The sequence below is a fragment of the Lepisosteus platostomus genome, chromosome 7 (assembly GCF_059453375.1).
Source record: "Lepisosteus platostomus isolate fLepPlt1 chromosome 7, fLepPlt1.hap1, whole genome shotgun sequence".
NCBI classification, from domain to species: Eukaryota; Metazoa; Chordata; class Actinopteri; order Semionotiformes; family Lepisosteidae; genus Lepisosteus; species Lepisosteus platostomus.
The window spans coordinates 60,686,440-60,707,973 of NC_142617.1; the positions used below are offsets into that span (position 1 = coordinate 60,686,440).

The following is a 21,534-nucleotide window of genomic DNA, read 5'->3' on the forward strand; positions in this document are numbered from 1 at the left end:
TAGCAGTAACATTGCTCTGCAGCTCTGGGGCTCATGAGTCCAGCTCTGGAGTTGAGTAATTTAGTCGCAATTAAAATATAATCCTGTTGTGTAATCATCTATAAGGGGATATTCAGTCTTTCTAAGGATCTATGCTTAATGTGCTCGGATGCACAATTATACTGGCATCTTTAGGTCATATGCAAGCAGAATGCCTTAACATGACCTAGCTGGTTTTGCAGGAATTGAACCGATTTCTCATTAGCAGCTGGTGTTTCACCAGCCCATACACAAATCTTTTCCCTCTTCATAGTTCACTTTTAATTCTCAGCTGAATACAATTTGTCTAATACATATACAACCACTTTTTAAACAACCACTAAATTTTAAAACCAGCACATTGTGGGAGATTACTGTTTTACCAGTTAAACACATTTGAATTTTTAAAATGTTTTTCAAGATGACTTCCCACTTCTGTTGACTTCAGTAGACTATGCTGGTTGAGGGTTTTGGTCGACTGCAATACCTTCACTCTGTGTAAATGTAAGGAGCCGCCGACAAAGTTGTTAGTTCATTGACTCCAAATGATTAACAATAGGAAATACAAGCAATCAGCAAATAGACTTGCACCTTTTATTATACAACTGAGGATGCCTGTACTTGTATAATAGACTGGAACTCATTATGCTGCAGTACATCAGAGTTGCACAGTACCAGTAACACTGTTTTATTCACATCTTATCCACAATTATGAAGGCAAATTAAGTTTAAATTATGTAACAGTGTTCTGTCTTCAGATCAAGAAGTACAGGGCCTCTGCAATATTAAAACAAGCATATCCAAACCTGGAGCAATTGATGCTTTTCCACAGGAGCGTCTGGATCAGGCCCTTCCTGCCACCCAAACTCATGTCATCGTGAGCCCTCGAAACTTGTTTTGGTAGCTGGCAATCTATCAGGGCTCTTACACAATGTCAGGGGGTTTCCACCTGCTGTGAAAACCCCCTCCTTGACTTGTGTAGGCGGGTACCCTATTTTGTAATAAAATACCCCTGTACCTTCAACAGTACACCTCTCTGAGAAAATGCCCAAAGGAATTTACTCCACTTTGCAGTTTCCTTTCATCTTTTAAACTTCCAGTGCTTTTAGAATTGTGTCCCTGGTATCTATTCTTGATTCTTTAATGAGTTTTTAAACTATTTGTGAAGATCCCTGACTGATTGTTCAGGTGACAAGTGTCTTTCTCCTGGTAGGTCCACTGTCCCTCTTTGTTTCAGCTTCTATTTGTGTGTTTGTACAGCTGTGTGTGTGGGTTCCTTAGAGGTATTTTAACTTTTGCTGACAATGCATAAGGTTGTTGCTCATGTTGAAACGACGTGCAGATATGTTACCTGGGGCTCTTTTGCTTGCAGTCGGCTCTTTAATGTCTCAAAGAAATGTATGAAGATGTAAATGTTACATTAAAACGGGTCTGTTTTGTGATGGCTTCTATCGCTAGTGACAGCAGGATTCAGTCATTTCATTTTTCTTCCCTAAATACTTGTTTCTGCGTTGTCAAAGAAAAATAACGAATATGACACGAGATTAACTAGCAGGAGCCTGCTGACTTCTTTAAATTCTTTAACATTTTGTTGTTAGAAAATGCCTCGGTCTCTTTCTACCAACGGTTTTGCCAGAACCCCCTTTCCTTCCCTGCGTCTGCAAGGTGCGGAGGCAGACGTTTATCTCTGTCCTGCTGTCCTTGTTTAATGTGGGCTACATGTGCCGCTGTTCACACAGCGTGATTTCCTTCAGATGACTGAATTCACTCGGCCTGTCATCAACTCATCCACCCCCAGGGGGGTAAACCTTGTGTTACCCCTAGTTTAACGCACTGGCCCGGTCTTCTAGAGTCATGCCATCTTCTACTCCAATTTACTCTGACGGCCGCACCATCTCTGGAGGGGATACAGATTGCATTTAACGTTTCGTTAGCCGGCCTTTCCTGTGTTTTCCAGTCAGTTTATTCCACGCGTTCCTTCGCTTTGCAGCACTGGGGAGGGGGGAGTGGGCACACGGAGTACGTGGGCTCGCTGAAGATCCTCCGGTAGTTCAGCCATGCTGGTGGCCCCAGGGGAATCTGTAATAAGGGGAAATGAGAGGTGCTGTCCTCAAGTCAGGTTAGCAACGCCGAGGGTCATAATTAAGGCGGTGTGACGCAATTAAACTGTGACTGATGAAAGCCTGCAAGTAAACACAGCTTTGTAATGTTGTACATTTGATGAGCTCCATTAAATGTAAAAGAAATAGACAAGTCAAGCTGAAAAACTGGGTATAGGGTTTCTCCTGAAATCGAGAATGTTTACCAAGGCTGCACACAGAAAAACAGGAGCCACCAAGCCTCTGCTTTGACATCTAAACACGTGCTTTTAGCAAAATAAATGGTTGTTTTGCTGAATACGATTGTTGAATGTTTAAAGGAAATGCTTAGATTGGACCACAACTTCTTTCCCTTTGAGATTGTCTCATCACTCATTCATCGGTAATTTAGGGCTTAGCAAAAACACAAATACATCTCTGCATATTTTGTAGTTTGGTTTTTCCTGAGCCGAAAGGCTTTAACATTTTCACGCTGGGACCTCTGAATTTTTTGTTGCTGGTCAAAAATGTTACTGTTAGCCCAATACTGGTAATTAAAAAAATACTAACTGTATTTCATATTAAGGGAGACTTGAGGAGGAAAAAAAAGCAGAAGCCCGATGACAGTTGAAACGGAGTATGCCAAGATTAATCTGCAGCTAGTGGGAGCGCTTTAATGTGGAAATAATTTATCAGAAGGCCTCTGAGAATTCTGCGTGTGAAGACGCTCTTTTAAGTGTCATTTGGTTCAGCTATCCAGCTGTGTGTTTCTTGCTTTGCTGAACTACATCTTAAACTTCTCTGATGGTAACCAAGGTCAACTCAGTGTTATGAGTAATGAGAGTTGGAGAGAAACAGAACTTTGAAAAGTAACATAGATTTCCTTCTCTGGTCTGGGGGAAGTAACATTGTCTTCTGTTGAAAGCTGTTCCCACTATTGAGAATTTCATATTGTCCTGAGATGATTTACGACAAAAAAAACCCACCATGGAAAGACTAAGATCTCAGTAAAAGCTGGTTTTGAATAGCTTCCTGTCTGAATTTAAGTCTGATTCAATGGCTGTTAACTTTTTTTTTTTCACAGAGATTATTTCGGTTTGCAGAGGTGTAAAGAGAGAGCTTTTAAAGGTGCGTAACTAGTTCTCTGTTGTGTTCGGCTGTTAATTGTGACATCTTTTACAGGCACTTACTGATGCCCGCTTCAGGAGAAGTCGTGATTATGACTCTGGAAGGGAGCTGCTAGAATTCCTCTGACATGGTTTGGGAAAGCAAGCTTTGAGGGCGTTGTGTTCTGTCTGTGGCAATCATACACCTCATGCGCGGGCAATTGCATTCAAACATTAAAAGGCTGCACTTTCCCATGAAATACTTTTTCTGCAGCTGGCAGATGTGCTGTTTTAGGCACGGGTGTGAAGTTGAGCTGCAAGGGCTTGGTTCTGTTTCTAAAAGAGCCTGAGGGTTCTGGATTAACAGCATCCCAGAAGAAGAAAAAATTGAGTTTCGAAAGGAAAGCAGTTAGAACTCCCTTTGACAAGCAGAACACTTTGCAGCAAAGATGTTCCTCAGTCGGTTCCTCATTTTTGGCTGCCAATGGATAACTTCAGTGTTTGTCCACTCCTGTATTGGAATAAGAAACACTACATTATGGTTCCTTTATTATTTGAATTTATTATTGTTACATGATCTTTGGAATAAGAAATAATACATTGGTACAACAGCATATGAGATTCCTTAGAATTGAGGCAATATGTGCTCATGCCTTTAAGAATTGCTAAATATTGTCAAAAACCTCCTTGGCTAAGGTACCAGCTGTGGGTCGGGATTCAGCATTGATTTTTTTCCCCATTTATTCCCTTTTTATGCTGCTGTGCTATTGGTAGTGTACTCACCCAGACTCCTTGTCTTCTCTGACGCTGTGTTGCCTTGTGTAGACTTGCTCACCGCGCTTCAGGGCCGGCAGGGTGGGAGACCGGCGGCACGCACACACATCCAGGGGACCACGTGTTTCCGAGCTCGTCGGCCCTTGAGCGCACGGACTTGCGAATTGGAAGCAGTGGAGCTGAAGTGCCCACTAATTGCCGCATTACCCTTAGTTATTTGTGTCGTTCGAATGTGCTTGTGTGTAATCTTACACTTATGTGCGGTACCGCATTAACTATTAGGCTCTGTAGGCACAGTGCTTAGGGCCTACGAAATTTTTAGGACCTACGAAAGAGGGAAACACTAGCGACTAACGAAAACCGAACTGAAACAACATGCTTGCGATCGACTCGAGGCGCTCCAAATCAATAATCATACGCCCTCTGGCGGCCGTTCGGGAAACTAGACGTATCGAAGTGATGGGCGCTCAACTCGCTCCATCGATGACGTGTTTAGCGTTAGAACAGTGTAGCGCCCGCAAGGCAGGCTGGACGTGAGGTCAGTGTAAATAGCCTAGAGGGTTTTTGAGGAACCATTGTAAATAGTTGTCAGTGTTTGCTGCTTTGTCCTTTTTAACCCGCCATAAACTGAAGTGCCCCTCCTTAATCCTTAGCCTTTGTGTGTAACCCCTTCGAGGAGTTTCAGTCTGTCAAAGTCCAACGGGCGGAGGTAACTAAACGTGTTGTTTGTGCGAGCTTCACTCTGTGTGAATCCCCCGGTCATTACGGTAGTTTAAAGTGCATCAAGTCAATCTTCGTAATTCGATTTACCCCTCTTTTTGCACATTTTGGAGTGAAAGTGCCTAGGGCCTACGAACACCAAAATCTAGCCCTGCTTAAGTGTTTTATCAGAAGAGCCGGTCTTGCATCGGGCTGACTTGTCAGCTTTCTGATGGGAATGTAAAGGTAGAAATGCCTCTCTTTTGGGTGGATGGGCTTTTCCCTTCGAAACAGTTACAACCTGTGATAATAAATTAGTAAAAAAAGAGATTGTCACGTTTAGTGGGTTAGAGGAGTTCTCAGCCAGTCTGTCCTGTGGAAATCCTGCAATTTTTTTTTACTGAGTTGACATGGATCTTCTGCCTTTAAGACTTTTACTGTGACCTTTGAAGCTTGTGCACCACACGGAAAATACTGAGGTTTGCATCATATAATGGAGTTCTTTCTGGCTTTACTCCTAGCAAGACATAAGTCTTAAAATTCTGCAGAACATTAAATATATATTAACATCTGCATGTATGACACATGCAGAATGCATGGGCATGCAGTTACTATTTGAGCTACAGCAAATTACGTGTTCCCTTGACACAAAATATCAGCTGGTGTTGCTGCTAGTCACACAGTTTGGCTGCGCTGTCGTAGGTGATAATGTTGCTTGCTTACAGCTTTTAATCCCTTGTCTTGACAGAGATGGATCCCAGCAGCTGTATTTTAATAACTAGCTTCGGCTGTTAGAGCCCTGCAGCATGGAGCCTTAATGACGATGTGAGAGCTTTATTTTTCAGGCTCCACTCCAGCCCTGCCTCCTGGCTGTCAGTAAGAGCTGATGAAAACCCAGTTCGAAGCAGTGCGCGCTGAAGGCCAAAGCTAATCGCAGCACGAGTGTCTCGGGACCTGCAGGAGGGGCTGTCAGAACTGCTCTCCTTAGGCCCTGAGGAAGAAAATGTGTTGAAGTTCTTTTTTTTTTCTTTCCTTTTCAGTTTTGAGAACTCAGATCAAAGATGTGAAGGTGATGGTTATTAATTTCCTGAGGAATTTTTAAAATCACCCCAATTTAAACAAAGACTGATTGTGAAAGAGTGGGAAAGGGATAAGGCATACTGTGTTTTGCAGTAGCCCACAAACAAACTTTGTTTTGTCAAATACACCACATTTCTCCTTTCTTGACATACTTGGCATTCAGTCATCAAATACATGTTGTCATTTTTCTCTATTAATGGTTATGAAGTGATCATGTAAGCTAGTTACGTGAACCAGTTGTGAAGTGCAGTATGAGCTGATTTTTTTGTTTTTTCAAAATTTGAATATTTATTTTTAAGCGATTTAATAATTCTCAGAGCACTTCAGTGTTTCTCTGCTGTCCATAGCTATCTGATGCACATCTATCAGAAAATGCCCGTGGCTACAAATATTGTTACCGAAGCACCTGATGTGACAGGAAGCAGACATCCTGCGACACCAGCGGCCTTATTACACCAGTTGTAGCTACATGCTCTGGTGAAAGCATCCAAATGAACACATTGAGCTCGAATCCTGGGCCAGGCACTTGCTAAGTGATGTGCCATCTCCTCGGTGTGATGCATCAGAAGGAGAAATGACTCATACTCTCTCTTCTAGCAGTGATGGCAAAATAACAATGAGCTCGAATCCTTCGTATGGCCCCGGCTGGGGTTACAAGCGCTATCCTTTCGCAGATAAGATCTGAGCTGAGCTCAGGAACAAGACAGTGCACGCGAGGGAACGTGCCTCCTTGACCTTAAAACAGGGCCGAATGGGGAATGATATCGACAGATATCTCTAAATCTGGAACCCGTTTGTTGTTCTGTTACAACACTCCATCAGAGAGTTCTGTCTGTCTGGAGGTTTTGCGGGAGCATGAAAGGAAAGCAGAATGGAACAGAGTTGGTTTTATGTTTCACTCTTCATGCATCCCTCAGGGTTGTAAAGTGACTTTGCAGAGCATTACAGAAATGCTGCTGAGTGTCAGGGTTTCTTGTTATGTTGCAGCACTGTCACACACCGGGGAGACTAGCACCTCAGTGATGACTCATTTTTGTGATGTTCTTTGTGATGTTCCAGTTGCGTTCCAACACTTCAAACTTGTCTCATTTCCCAGGGCCAAATCCTTTGCTTATTCTGAAAGGCAGTATTGATGGGGACAGCTCAGTGAATATGTATAACAATGAATTTGTTTTCACATAATGTACAAAATAGACAGAAAAAGACATCTGTGGAGAGTAATCCAAGGTAAGAAATTAATGTTATGTCCTAATATTATTTCATAAAGCATTGATATTAGCTCTGTTGTCCTGCAAACTTACAAAGGCTTAGGGTACATTGAAATGAAAAGGAAACCAAATAAATGTAATTAATACAAACATGAAACTGTCCGACAGTTGTAATATATGGGACCATCTGACCTTTTCCTGTACTGGTCCTGTTTGCAGTCATTCTTACCAGTTTAAAGATTTAATATACCCTGACCATAATCTATTGTCCATTTTGACTTTCTCAGAGCTTTAATACAGCAGATTGAATTGTTTAGCTGCACCCTGTGCTTCCATACAAATTATTTCATAGTCTTACATTGACTTTATCCCTTAAGTGTGTATTTTCTGGGTTTACAACATATTTATATATCTGGTTTGACTGTAATGCAGAACATAGTCTGTATTTAAAAGCACGCAGTAGACATGATAATAATATAATATGATTATAATACTCCAGTTCTACTCTCCTCACCCTGCTAATAAAAGCAGAGAACCACATAATGGAGAGGATGGCCACCCTTTGGTGAAAAAGTGGAACTGCATCTGGCTGAGAGGGACTTTACCCTATAGGAAAGTATTTTCCAAGCATTACAACACACTGAAGAGAAACCACTGGATATTTTGCCTTCTGAAATGCTGTGAGTAATATGCATTGCATGATTAATGCATGATAAGGTGACTGAAAGAGAGCATTTTGATTTCTTAGCATTGTGTAAGAACAGGGAAAACAAGCTTTAAAAACAAAACATTTTATTAATCACAGACAACTGTTTAATCAACTACCTGATCCAGAATTAAAAGTGCATTAAGAGAATGGTGGCCATTCCAGAAAGCTGTGGTGTTTACGTACTGGATGTTGGTGTGTTCACACCGGTCCGCTCCGTCTTCATTTTTCCTTGTCTGGGAAGCTGCTGGCAGCATCTGCACTGATGGCCGTTCCGAAGACCTTGTCCCAGTGGCTGAAGAAGGGGGCAAAGTTAGCGTGGGGCTTCTGATGGTGCACGTCGTGGGCTGGCGCTCCCCCATAGAGTCCCCAGGGAACGATGTGGTGGAGAGCCCAGGGCATGTCGTACCCACTGTGATCTTCCACCGACATCCAGGTGCTGACGAGAGTGAAGAGCCAGGAGGTCAGAGGGTGGCATCCAAGGAGGAGAGGGTTGCTGTTGCTCCAGAACCCGATGGTCAGGAGCTCAGCGGTGCCCAGGTACTGCGTAACCAGGGCGAAAGGCGCTGTGACATCATGGTGGAGGGCGTGCACGCACCTGTAGAGGTAGCGGTGCCTGTGGTGGACCACATGCCACACGTAGTACTGGAAGTCGAACAGCAGTAGGCATCCCAGGACGCCGCTGCCAAGCTCTAAGACGGAGGGCGCTGTGGCACGCAGAGGGGGCGAGGGCATGAGAAAAGAGTTGATGACCACCGCGGGGATCACGAACACAACGTACTGGTACAGCACCCTCCACAGGCACGTAGCCATCTCCTGCAGAGTGGGCTGCTTCGCCTGCTGAATCTTGTACTGGTGAAAGGAGGGCAGCTTTTTGCCCAGGAGGTCGATGGTTAGGAACGGCAAGCTGAAGAAGAAGTAACCGGATAAAGTGATCAGAAGGGGGAAAAATGGCGAGCTCACGGTGGAGTGGTGCTGAAGTCGGATGTAGTCCCAAAAGGGCTGGAGGATGAGGCCTGAGGAGCTACTGAACGGCGGGGCAGGGAGGAGCTCGCTCTTATTCCACATCGCGCTCATTCTGTTGTCTTCAGGGTCTTTCTCTCTGGGCAGGAGTTAGAGGAGCCTTCCTTTTTATAGCCACGATGCACTCATGTTTTACAGCCGTTCTAATGTAGCTCGGAGTCCATTGCCAAAGCTTGAGAAATGAGGTCAGTGTATTATAGAAATAAGGAGATTTGGTCAGAGATTGCAAAAGCCAGGTCACCTATATTTGGAAATCGTTTAAGTTCCAAAGCTGTTTTGCTTTTGCCCTAGTTAAGCAAGAAGGTAAATTTTCAATGAAGGTTATTTATAAAATGTAATGTCCACCTACTGTGCATCTGTGTCACAGACTTTCAGTCTTAATGTATTTTGGGGGTGATGTGTGCAAGATAAAAACATTGAATCTTGTAAATTCCTAAAGAAACTTAGTACTGCTGGTTTACCACGTTTTAGACCGTAAATGTCTGAGGTTCAATTAAAGTTCTATGAATTCACCTAATTAGCAAAAAAGTATGTTTGGGTTAAACTCATGTCTCCACAATTCTGTTCTGCCCAAAACCAAATACAATTTAATAATACCTGTTTTTAATGTGGCATAACTCTACAGTTTAAGTTGAAGCAAAGCAATAAATCCCATAAATATAATTGACATTCTGTCTTTAACTGAGATTCAGGCGGCTCTGTATTGTATTGTGTGATTTACATGGTTCCAGACTGTGAACAGAAAATTTATCTTTTATCTTTTCTGTCACCGTTTGAAAAATAGTTATTTCACAATTCTGATATGACACGACTCATATCACAAAAAATCAAAATATAATTCTAAGGTGCCATACGGTTTCTTCAGTCTCTTTGGATTTAATGTTTCAGTCCCACCACTAAATCAAATACAATTCCACCTTGGTTTTCTCGAGCATCTCTCAGTTCTGCACACTCCTTGCCTTGCGGGACACAGTTTTTGCCACGTTTGTATATTTCTGACGGTCGTTCCTGTCGAGGGGGGGAAAAAAAAAGACTTAGGAAGAGTCTAACTTGATCACCTTCTGTAAAACCAACGGCTCTGCTGCGCGACTTGGAGAATCCCCACGCGCGAGAAGCCAGAGCCTCCTCCGTCCTGCCCCGCGGTGTACCTGCTCATCTTCGCTTTGTTCCTGCAGCCCTGACCCCCTTCCCAGTGGCTGGACTGGAACCCCCTCGTCATCATGCTTCCACAGGAGACGCATGGCTTGGCGTTACTGTAAGGCTGTGGAGACCAAACCAGACTGAGTCTGCCACGTAATACAGCCCCCTGAGAAAGTATCCACTCCCTTTCAGGTGTTCTCCGTTTTTCCATCTTTTCACCTCTGAATGTAATCAGAGCTTTATGTGGGTCCTAGAGATTTATAAAGGGGGCCTGAGTGAACAGATAACACCAACGTTTGGTGCTTGATTCATCTGTTTCATAAACAAATTCATCCAACATTCCACAGCCCTGTTAAAAGTGAACGCCCCCTTAGGTTCAGTAACAGGCTGCACTAAGTTTAGCTGCAATAACTACAACCAAATGCTTCCTCTAATTGGCGGTCAGTCTCTCACGTTGCTCTGTAAGAATTCTGGCCCATTCCACCATCACATTCAGCGGTGACAATATGCAAAAATTCAGAAGATCTGAAAGGTGGCAAAGGCTTTTTCACAGGACTGTGATTTTGTATTGATGACCCCCCCCCCCCCCCAGTGCCTTATTTCCTTCTCGAGAAAAGAACGGTCCAGATTTCACTCTGAACTCGGAATGGAGCACGCCAGCTGCAGCTGGAACTCGCCGATATGGCTTGTGCTCACTGGATGAGATGGTGAAAGAGAGTGCCAAATGCTCCTTTAGGGCACAAAGACCTTTCTCACAGTGGGGGTCATTACTGAGTCCAATCATCTAATCAGATTATTTACTTTAACATGAACTGAAACAAAACTGTATGTGAGACATGCTCGTAATCCACCTAAAGGTTGCATTTATAGGTCACTGGTTTACAGACCGGTGCAGCTGCTGGATGTGGGTTGTGGATTTTCTTCTGAATCGAGGCAAAGTGCAACAGAGCCCACGGTTCTGGTGGAACGGGAGGAGTCACCTGCTCTTTTGCACAATAGCCACATATCATTCTGGTAGCCAGCTCCATCTCGTGATCCTGATCCTCGTCGTGGCACAGATCACACGGGTACGCTCTGCCACAGCAGGGGAACCTGCAAGACGGGGGAAGACGAGGAATGAGCAACGACAGACCGCGATCAAAACTGAGCATCTTTTGCCATGGTAGCTTTCATAGACCAGAGTAAAATTATGGTAAAACATGGAGACATATGGCAATTAAATAAAAACAACTGTGCCAAGCAAGGTAAAATGCATGGTAAAAGCACTCTGAAAGCAGCAGAAATAACAGGGAAAGCTACTGTTTGTGGCTGATATCCCGAGGGATAGTACTGAAACTCTTAAGGACTGAAATGACCAGGAAGCTGACACTAGATGAAGCCAAAGACAAATCCTCAATAGCATTTGTCAACGATACAATGTTAGAAATAATTGTCTGCGCAGACCGTGAAGCATTAAACCAGTTGTCACAATGTATGTTTGTTGTGAAGAACCAGGCGTCTGCATGGAAAGCGCCCTTTCCTCTGTGCGTACTGTACCTCAGCCAGCGGTGACTCTGCTTGTAGTGTTTGCAGGTGCCTTTCGCGGGGAGCTGTTTCCCAGGCTGCACTGCGGGATCTCTGGGGTAGCGCTTCTGCCTGTGCTGAAGACCGTCTCCGTGCCCTTCAGTCAGGGAGCAACCAGGGCAACGAAGTCAGGAAAAGCGCACTGCAAGATCTGCTTTCTCACATTCAAATTGACTTCTGATGGGAAATGAAATCTGTCTCTGGGTTCGTAGGATCAGAAACAGACTACACCCAGATTTTTTTGCACGGCGGGTGATGTGTGGAAGATCGGAAAAGCATTTTTTAATGGGATACAGTATGACTATTGTTTTTTAGATGTTCATATTTATTAGGTAGTCTTTGCAAATAAACTTTCATGACTACCTACCAAGAAATACATAAATATCTATACCTTTTTGTACATATCTCAAGACTAGGGTACGATTAATAAAACATGTAACTATGTTAATGTTAAGGTCACATCCTATACTGTACCCACTGAACACAATCTGACCTGCTTGGCTTCTGGAGCGTGGCTGGATGTACTGGAACCTGGTGCTCTCGACTAATATACTCAGCTTGCTGTGACAGTGCTGGCAGTTCACCTCCTTGTTCTGTCCGTATGACACGTTCTGGGAAAAGAACAGCAGAGGCGTGGAGGTTATATCGCAAAAAACACAGAGAAAGGAGGAAGTTAAGAATGTTCTATTGGTTGTAAAACCTAAGTGTTGTGGTTTTTTTTTTAATTATCCGAGAGATTTGAAATATCAACACACAGTACTGTCTAAGACCTTAAGGCTCATAACGGATAGGCTGCAGATTCAAGTCCGCTCTGCAGACACTGCTGGTGAACCTTGAGTGAGGTACTTCACCCCAGTTGCTCCAGTCTTTCCAGCTGTATGCATGGGGGTCACATGCTCTCCCAGCCCGATGAGCTGCTATGACACTGGTATGAACTTTACCTTTACTTTTTTTATTGCAGTATCCTTGCATCACTCATTATCCTTTCTCTCCTTTCATTCACATACGGCAGAATCTCTGCACGTGGACAGATATATAAAACAACACAAATACTCCATTATAATTATTTTCTTATAAATTCCTAGGGGCAACTTCAACATTATTCGTGGGACTTCCCATGGAAACAGTGCAAGACGGTCAACCCCCCTGGAAGTCTTATACTGTGCTCCGGGTACCTGCAGGGGCCCTTCCTGTGAGCAGTCGAGACAGCCCACCAGCAGCTGGCAGTCCTGCAGCACCAGGTCGACGGGCACCGCGGCCGTGAGATCCAGGTAGCCCAGCACGTCGCTGTAGCGGTGCAGCATGCCGGGGCGGAACGCGGCGCTGATGCCGGAGCTGCACTTCTCGCACTGCGCGGCGCAAGGGAGCTCCCCCCTCACGGTCAGGTCCGCCGTCACCTTGCACCTTCGTGAGAGACAGCACAACCGCTGCAGCGCGGGGGACGTCTCCCTGGTCCAGACCCTTCGTCTGGACGGTGCTGGGCTGTCCTTTCAGTTTGCACTCTAAATCTACTCACGTGTCATTACCATAACAGATTAACAGCTGTTTATTAGGAGATGGTTTCAAAGGCACTCCTGCATGTACATGCCAAAGCACTTAACGATAACACTGATAATAACAAGTCCTTGCAATTATACCGAGCCTTCTGAAGATCTGAAAGGAATTTTTCAAAGAGGAAGTGACCCACTTCTTCCACCACTCCTGCTCCCGGGTGAGCAGCTGTGTCAGTCTGGGTCAGAACCCCACTGAGCAGCAGATCAAGTGGAGAAGTAATTAACCGTTCACCAGTTATATCAAGTTAGGCCACACTGAACAAGACCAAAGTCTAATTTAGCCAGGACTCTGGGGTTAACACCACTTCTCTTATGTGCGATGCCATAAGATCTTTGATGACCAAGTAATCAGGATCTTGGTTTAATGTGAAACAGCCCGAGCAGTGTCTCCCGTCACCACACTTGGGACCTTGGATGAGAAATATGGGTTCCAAGGGACAAGCGCCACCTACTGGTCCTTCAACGCCATGTACACTATTCCAAACAAGTCTAACGAGAGGTCTAAAAAGTGATATGTATGATCAGATTTCACTGGTTTGTAATTCACGGTCATAAAGAGAGAGCGTGGACTCGGAAAGGGGCTCTGCACATTTCAGAGCAGCCCTTCAGGCAGGGTTTGCCTTTGTACCTGTTGCACTGCAGGGAGACGGTGATCTGGCTGGCAGTGACAGTGGCCGTCCCTTCGCCCAGCTGCAGACCCATCAGCTTCACCTCGGTGCCCTTTCTCGGCTCCCCACTCCTCACGTTCTCCACAGCACGGCCGGCGGCCTCCTCATCGCAGCCTTCGCCGTTCCCGCCTGCCTCCTCGCTCTCCTCCGAGTCGCTGCGGCTGTCCGTGCTGTCGTGCCCTTCCTCGCCGCCGCTGCCGCAGGGCTCAGGGGCCTCCGCGGGCCGGTCGCTGCTGGCCGCAGCCTGGAGGCGCTGGTACGGGACAAACTCGATCCCAGACCGCTCAGCATCTATATCCCTCTTCAGCTGCGGACAGCGAGACAAATACAGAGAGTCTGAAACAGACAGCCTGAGGCCCCCGAGCAGCTCACAAGTGAAGCCGTGACGGAGTTAAAGAGAAACACACATGAGAGGATTTTACTGTGAGAGTGGTAGGGCAGAATAACCTGAAGAGCATGTAACCAAAACAAAAAACCCTTTAGATTCGCCAGTAAAAGGAGATAAAGGTTCTGTACTGTACATACGTTCACAAACGTTTACATTAAGAAGGTGAATCATAATCATTCTTTCAACCTGAAATAAACTTGAAACATTAAACGTAAACCCTCCCCATCTACAGCTACATCCTTTGCATGTGCCCCTTGGTTCACTCTTCACTCTGTTGTCCAGGGGGGCTGCGCCTCTGCAAAGAGGGTCCAGCGAAATTCACTGCGCCTAAACGCCGGACACGCTCTCCTCAGTGCGCTCACCAGCCTGGCCCCCTCGGTGAGCAGCCTCTCCAGGTTGCGGTCCAGCCAGCGCAGGAAGGGGCGGAAGAGCAGCTCCACCTTCCCCAGCAGCTCATTGGTCGCGTGTTTCGCTTGGATCCAATCCCGCGACGCCCGGCACACGTGGCTGCGGGGCGGGGAGGGACAAACACGGAGGCGTTCTTATAAGGAAAGCAGGACTTGTTTCTTGCCCGTATCATGTCGGGTGTTGGGCGTGCATTTATTTTAACCAAAAAATAAGTTGTGTCAGAAAAGGGGCTGCTTTTTCTTTCACCTTCCCATAACAGAAGGCAAATCCTGATCCTCTGGAACTTCCAGTGTGAACACCTGGAAAGACAAAAAGAGGATACCCTTTTCAAACATCTCAACCAATTGGGTTATCAGAACTTTCTGACTACATAAATAATAGTATTACATATCAGTCCATTATTCATAACAACCATGCACAGTCATATCAGTTTAACCCACAATAATTAAACCATGCTTGATAAGGACACAACCAGACAGCCTTCCTAAAATAAAATCCACATTTGATCATATCTGAGTAGTCCTGGTGACATGCAATCAATTCATGTCCTACCTACATGTACATCCCTGTGTTGCTGTGTTCCTTTCATTTGGTTAAGAGCATTGATGTAACTACGGTGGATCTTGTGGAACTGATTCGCAATTGTCAGGGATATGTCGGGGATATTTTTGAGTCTTTACCTCTTTTGGATACGATGGTGGGAAGTTAACCATGAGGTCAATATCTTTCAGGTCAAAGGGCTGCAAAATAAGTACAACATCATCATTATCGGCATCATTTTCTAACCTGGTCCACGTGGTGAGGGTCGTGATGGAAAAAGGCTGAGCAGGGCAAGACCAGACTTCCCTTTCCCCATCAACAGTCCCAGCTCCTCCCAGGGGACTCCCAGGTGCTCCCAGTCCAGCTGAGGGATATAACCGCTGGGCAGCTGGTCCCCCTCACCTAGAGGGGCCTTGGGGACCATTTCTTACGCATTCCTTGCTCTATATGTCTGTTTCATTAATTTAATGACTAATAGTTTGATATGCTGAATTTCACACCAGCTTTGCACTAAAGGCTTGAAAGTCAAATGCAGATTTAGACAATCCACTGGTTCTGCACACATAATATATATTCTTCAATATTTGGTATGGGATGTTATCATCATCATGTTATCAATTGCTCTGGGCTTCTAAAAAGAAGAGGAAGAAGAAGAAGTACCCAGTCTGGATCAGTGGGCTGCACGGTAACTCTGTAGTACGTCAGCTGGCCATCTTCTCTCTCCTGGATGATCAGCTGGTCCTTAGGAAAGCGCTTGGCCAGCTGGCTGATCTCGGTCTCCCGCAGCTGCCTGCCGATCTCGGGCGTCATCTCGCTCAGCCTCACCTCCTCCTTCGCGGCAGCCGGCCGGCTCGTGGGGCGCGGCCCAGGGCCCGGCCCGGGCAGCACGTCATCTCCCAGGGGAGGCACCTGCTCCGGGTGCCAGAACCGACACCTGTCCTCCATGACACAGTGCCCGGACAGAAAGTAGCGGCACGGCACTCTGGCTCTGTCTTTCTTTCTCATCGACGGGGCAGCCCTGCGGATCTGGGACGTCTGCTGGCCAACACCCCCGAGCTTGAGACCTTCGGAGGCACCATGGTCCTGCTTGGAGTCCTGGGCATCACTCTTGATGTCCTCTTCCTGCTTCTCACATCTGCTGACATCACTGTTTGCTGCTAGGTGGGACCTGCTCTCCACTCCTCTCTGATGGAGGAACCGGCATCTCTTGCCAAACTGACAGAACCTCCCCTGGGAGAAGAAACGGCACACCTGCTGGGTGTGCGATGAGCTGGCCTGTCTCTGGTTCTCCTTCTCTGTCTGTGTCTGCTGGAGAGGCTCCTCTGGGCTGTCCATGACTTGTGTCCAACTGCTGAGACAACTGAACAACAGTAATTAGGCTAATGATGATCCCTCCGTGATCTTTGGGGTAAAACTGGACGACGCGGTACAAATGTGTATGTGTATCATCTCCCTTACTCTTTGTCCTATACAGAAACGACTGCAAGAGCCATCACCATTCAAAACCCATAATCAAATTTGCAGACGACTCTGTCATTGTTAGCCTGCTGCAAGCAAACGAGTGGAGCCAAGGACCAATCGTTGATGTGTTTGGCACCTGGTGTGAACAGGACTTCCTCAAGCTAAATGTGTCCGAGACCAAAGACATGATAATTGACTTCAGGAAAAACACCAACACTCCCACCCTAACCTACATCGGGGGAGATTCAGGGGAGCTGGTAGCACAATGCAAGTACTTGGGGACTGTTCTGGACTCCAAGCTTAATTTCAAAGCCAATACTGACCTGATTCCTCAGAAAAGGTCAACAGCATCTTTTTTTCTTAAAGAAACTCAAGCATTTTAAGGTCGATGATTCCTTGTTGATTTTGTTCTACCGGTCCTTCCTTGAATCAGTTGTAACTTTTACCCTGATCTGCTGGTTTGGCAGCCTGAATCTGAGGAGCAGGAACAAACTGGGCAGTCTGGTGAAAACATGTCAGAAGGTCATTGGTGCTGATCTCCCAGCCCTCTCCTCCATCTATGATAGACGTGTTGTGTGTAAAGCAAAGTCCATCTGCGACGATCCTTCACACCTCTTGTTTAATAATTTCCAATTACTCCCATCAGAAAGCAGATACAGACTCCCCATCTCCAAAACCAACAGATTAAAGTTCTCATTCATACCTGTAGCCATATCGTTACTTAACACTTGACCTTCCATGCAAATATGTATATTGTTGTCCTTCTTGTTTTTTTTCTTCTGTCTGTCTCTACACCAACACTGCTGCTGTGCAACAACTTGCCCCCCTCCCCCGGGGATGAGAAAGACTCTCTCTGTCTCTCTCTCAAATGTATGACTTGAGTGAGAAAGGAATGAGGAGGACTATGACCTGGACAGATAGCAGGGGCAAAGTGTTATTCGGTGTCAAAATAAATATTTGTCAGAGAACTGAGGACAGAGAAGCTAGAAAAGTTATGTCACACGCTTATCTATCTTAAGAAATGTATAAAAGTAAAGATCTTCAGTATGCCTGTGTCCTGAGAGTAATTTTCACTACAACAGTAGCAAAGCATGAGTTAGGAAACAGTGTCCCTAAAGGAAAGCAGACGTTAAAACCTATTGCTCCTTTTCCAGTTCTCAGTATAGGATTTTAATTTATTTATTTTTTGCATGATTCCTACCACACTGTGCAATGATAATGAAATTTAGATCTTCTCCTTAAATGCGTAAGGTAAAGGATCGCTACAGGGACCTGTTGTTCCACTTAAATGTCAGTTTGAATTCAGTTTTCCGTTATACTGTGGACTATGAACCTGTAGCTAGCACTAATGCCAAGTCATGCTAATAACCTCGGTGCTACCATACATGTCGCTACGATTAACAACACTAAAATATGTCTTTATTATGCACATACTTCATATACATATATGCCTTAATCATTTTTAAAGTTTTCCCTTTCGTGAAAAAAGCTGAGTTATGTTACCTGCCTCGGGTACTGTACAGTACAATTTATTATAGTACCTTTTTCAACAGTTGTACTAAGCAAAAGCAAACTTTAATCAGTTAAATTAATTTTGAGTACCAACAAGAACGAACACATTAACTCTTTATGAGTTGTTTTTATCTGCTCGCAGTCATACCTTTCACTGAAGACGTGCTGTCAGATGTGCAGAAATAGACAGTCGTCAATAAACACCGAGCAGCGCGTTGGCTTAAACGCTCCGACGGGAAACGTTTCCTTCCGGATGTTACTGGCCTGATACATTATAGTGCTTTTCAGGTGCTGAAAATCTAAATTTATCTAGAGACTGTTTAAATTTAAACGGGGTGTGTTTAATAAAAAATGAAATCGAAGACGTCAATGAACTAGATTATTGTTTTCAGTACTGATGGCAACTTGTTTTTTTTTAGATACCGCATCCATGAAACACGAGACAATATCCCAGGTCACTTTCTTTTCCCAATGGAGTCTATATCCTCGCACATAAAATACAACGGTCGTCGGATTAATTAAATTACAGTAGTTTACTTAGAGTTTGCAGAATAACAAAATAAAGACAACGTGTCCATAAAATGTACTGCGATTAAAAACATATTTTACTTAAGATTTTATTTAAGAATAAAAAGTAGATTAACTAAACCGCAACGTGATGCACACACAACCTATCGCAGGCAACTCAAACAGAGAAGCAATTAACTGATAATTGCAAAGGAGATCTTCATCACACAGGGTTTGATTTTAAGTGCGACACAGAGAATAAATAATACGTGTTGTTCTACAGAACATCGTTATGTTCTTAGGTTGCAGCTAGTCTAAGTGTATCTCCATCCAAAGATTTGGAAAATTTGAAGGGGAATCTGATTTTCAGACTGCCTGCAACTTGACAGAATTGTAATTAGGAACAAGTAAAGGTTTATTCCACGGTGAAAAGAGAAGAAATGAAACAGAACACCTGAAGACACCTGAAGAAGCACTCACAGCAGAAACATTGTTTCTTTTCTTCTCTTTTCAGCATGAAATAAACCTTTACTTGTTCCTTTGCAGCCTAAACATGCTGACGCAGCTCCCTACTTGAAGAATGGAAGTGGAAAATTTGAGAACTAAGAGCTTCGACCATAAATGTCGAAAGATGTAGATTAAATGTCCTTATAGACATTTCCTTACAGACATGTCCTTGTGTATTAAATTTTCAACCTCTGGTGACAGGGGAAACTCTCCTCCTATATATAAATTAGCTAGAAACAGAGTGTTGTGTTCTTATTTTTTATCTCATTTGAATATTGCTTCTTTTTTATTCCATGCATTATTATAGCCTTAGAAAAAATGAAACTGAACAAAATAAATGTTTAGTTTTCCAAGGTAAAAAGTCCCCGGACATTCATTTTTGCACATTCTTTGTTGGCACATGTATGTTTTCTATGAATTTAAAATCAAATAGGATAGATTGAATGAATTCCTGCTGCCGTGTTGATGGGATCTCTATTGCTTTGTAATGTACATTGAATATAGTTCAAAACTATTTTCTCAGGCACTGGCTTAGGCAAAATCGTGTTCATGTTTTAATTAGGCTTTTGTCTCTGGTTTAAAATATTGTATTTAGTAATAGTCTTAATATTCTGGCGACATTTTCCCTCCATTTTCTATGATGCTGTATGTATTGCTGTATTGCTCGTGTGAGCTATATCGTAAGAACCTGTCTGGATTACAGCACAGTTGATTGGGGGCCTGTCCATTCATCCATATTGCTTACTCCTGGTAAGGGCTGTGTTCAGAGACGCCGTTAACCTTAGCTGCATGTCTTGGGAAGGAGTGAGGAAAATGGAGCACCAGGCAAATACTCACAAGACCATAGAGAGACCACACAGACTCCGCATAGGAGGCACTCTAACCTGGAATCGAACCCAGGACTTAGGGGCTGTAACACCACTGGACCACCAAATAGGGAAGTCAGAGAAATTAAGTTCTGCATTTCATGAGCATGATCTGTAGACTTGCACTCTATTTCCAGGAGGGCCCAGTATGGAATGAATTACTTATACTGGTGATTTTCATACAGGGGTCCTGAGTCAATGGGAGTTCCCAGAGTCAGGCTGGGAGGACACCATAACTCTGGGGAAGACTTTTCTCACCCTATCTATTTACATCCAAAGTCGACAAGTGTATCTACTCCTGCCAGAGGTTGAGGTGCATTCTTAAGGTTCAGATTGTGTGTGTACAAGAATGAATCACTTAGGCCAGTGGAATGTGTCAGTCGAAGGCTGTGTGACAGGGACACATACTGAACAAGCTGCAGTATGTCCAAAATTCAGCAGCCAGAATCCTGACCAGATCTAGTGCAAGTGTTCACATTACTCCTATCCTGGAGTCCTTGCACTGGCTTCCGGTCAAATTCCGCGTAGACTTTAAAATCCTCATGCTCACCTACAAGGCTTTACATGGCTTGGCACCTCAATACCTGTCTGAACTTTTATCGCCCTACTCCCCACCTCGCAACCTCCGCTCTTCAAATTCTGCCCTCCTTACTGTCCCCCAAGCCCGTCTACATTGTATGGGCGACAGGGCCTTCTCCTGCTATGCCCCCAAGCTCTGGAACTCCTTGCCCAAGGATATTAGAGAGTCACCTTCTCTAAACTCCTTCAAATCCAGACTCAAAACCCTCCTTTTCAGAAAAGCCTTTACTTAACTGGTTCCATTCTTCACCCCTCTGCTCTTCTTAATACCATCTTCCACGGTCTCCTCTATTGTTATTGTTGTATTGCTGTAATTATAATTGTGTCCTGTCTTGTGAAATTTTTCTTATTTATTGTTGTAGTCTTCTTATTTATTGTTATTGTCATCCTGTAAAGCGCTTTGAGAAGCCACCTTTAAAGGCGCTATATAAAATAAAGTTTATTATTATTATTATTATAACAGTGCCCACAGCTCTTATAATCCTGGTTTTGTCAACACAGATAACCACGTTCTTTATTATGATCAAGGGATAAACACCGATCACGAACACTACAACACTGTGGTAAACAAACTGTTCATATACGTGTGGGATAATCACATCAAGAAAGTGGTTTGTATTATGGTCAATAATTTAATTGATAGGGGCATTTTTATTGCAATAGACAACATTCACTCCTCTGAGTGGGGCCTATATTTGACCACTAGATGGAGGTGTGGAGCTCTGTTGTGTGTGCTAAGCTGCTCATGCCACTGTGCATTTGGATGCAATGTATAATGGAATTAAATTATTTTAGGATGACCTCAACTCTTTTTTCTGTCTTTTGGAAACACTTACCCCTAGAATGTAGGTGTATCACTTACAGGTGGCTGGCATTTAAGGACAGAATTTGCACAACTAACCTGTCCCAGAGTAGGCATTGGAGTGAACTATCACAATCAATGGTTGCCTTTCTATGCATCTGTGTAAATAAAACGGATTTGATTCCATCAACACGATGTTGTGAAGTCCTAAATTGACAGCCCAACCTTCCACAATGTAAATTGCATTACAACAACATGGGCATATTTGACAGGACTCGCCAGTTCATTACCGACTCCCGCGATGGGATTTGAGCTCTATTCCAGTGATTCTCCTGCATCCCCAGAACG

General features: G+C 44.3%; 2 protein-coding genes and 1 long non-coding RNA gene across 5 annotated transcripts; all 3 read right to left on the minus strand.

Moving 5' to 3' along the window:
* Positions 1 to 740: 740 nt before the first annotated feature.
* Positions 741 to 4,277, minus strand: LOC148659385 (uncharacterized). The gene is made up of 3 exons (XR_015940457.1): positions 3,986 to 4,277; positions 3,287 to 3,713; positions 741 to 2,097 (listed from the first exon to the last, which is right to left on the minus strand). It is a non-coding gene; the product is annotated as an uncharacterized LOC148659385 (long non-coding RNA).
* Positions 4,278 to 7,738: 3,461 nt separating this feature from the next.
* ch25hl1.1 (cholesterol 25-hydroxylase like 1, tandem duplicate 1) lies at positions 7,739 to 8,777 on the minus strand. 2 transcript variants are annotated; one of them, XM_088641538.1, is made up of 2 exons: positions 8,268 to 8,777; positions 7,739 to 8,108 (listed from the first exon to the last, which is right to left on the minus strand). In XM_088641538.1, the coding sequence occupies exons 1-2, from the start codon at positions 8,744 to 8,746 to the stop codon at positions 7,892 to 7,894; spliced, it is 696 nt and encodes a 231-aa protein (XP_088497664.1). In that variant the 5' UTR covers positions 8,747 to 8,777; the 3' UTR covers positions 7,739 to 7,891. The 2 variants fall into 2 exon arrangements, with proteins under 2 accessions (XP_088497664.1, XP_088497663.1); XM_088641537.1 differs by having other exon boundaries at positions 7,739 to 8,777.
* A 771-nt stretch (positions 8,778 to 9,548) lies between these two features.
* LOC148659387 (uncharacterized) lies at positions 9,549 to 18,211 on the minus strand. Of its 2 annotated transcripts, XM_088641536.1 has the most exons (13): positions 18,074 to 18,140; positions 16,737 to 17,322; positions 15,613 to 16,312; positions 15,093 to 15,152; positions 14,659 to 14,711; positions 14,367 to 14,511; positions 13,577 to 13,923; positions 12,571 to 12,799; positions 11,889 to 12,006; positions 11,369 to 11,492; positions 10,813 to 10,924; positions 9,841 to 9,953; positions 9,549 to 9,700 (listed from the first exon to the last, which is right to left on the minus strand). In XM_088641536.1, exons 3-13 carry the CDS (start codon positions 16,285 to 16,287, stop codon positions 9,631 to 9,633), a joined length of 2,046 nt encoding a protein of 681 aa, XP_088497662.1. In that variant the 5' UTR covers positions 16,288 to 16,312; positions 16,737 to 17,322; positions 18,074 to 18,140; the 3' UTR covers positions 9,549 to 9,630. The 2 variants fall into 2 exon arrangements, with proteins under 2 accessions (XP_088497662.1, XP_088497661.1); XM_088641535.1 differs by lacking the exon at positions 16,737 to 17,322 and having other exon boundaries at positions 18,074 to 18,211.
* Between the last annotated feature and the right edge of the window lie 3,323 nt (positions 18,212 to 21,534).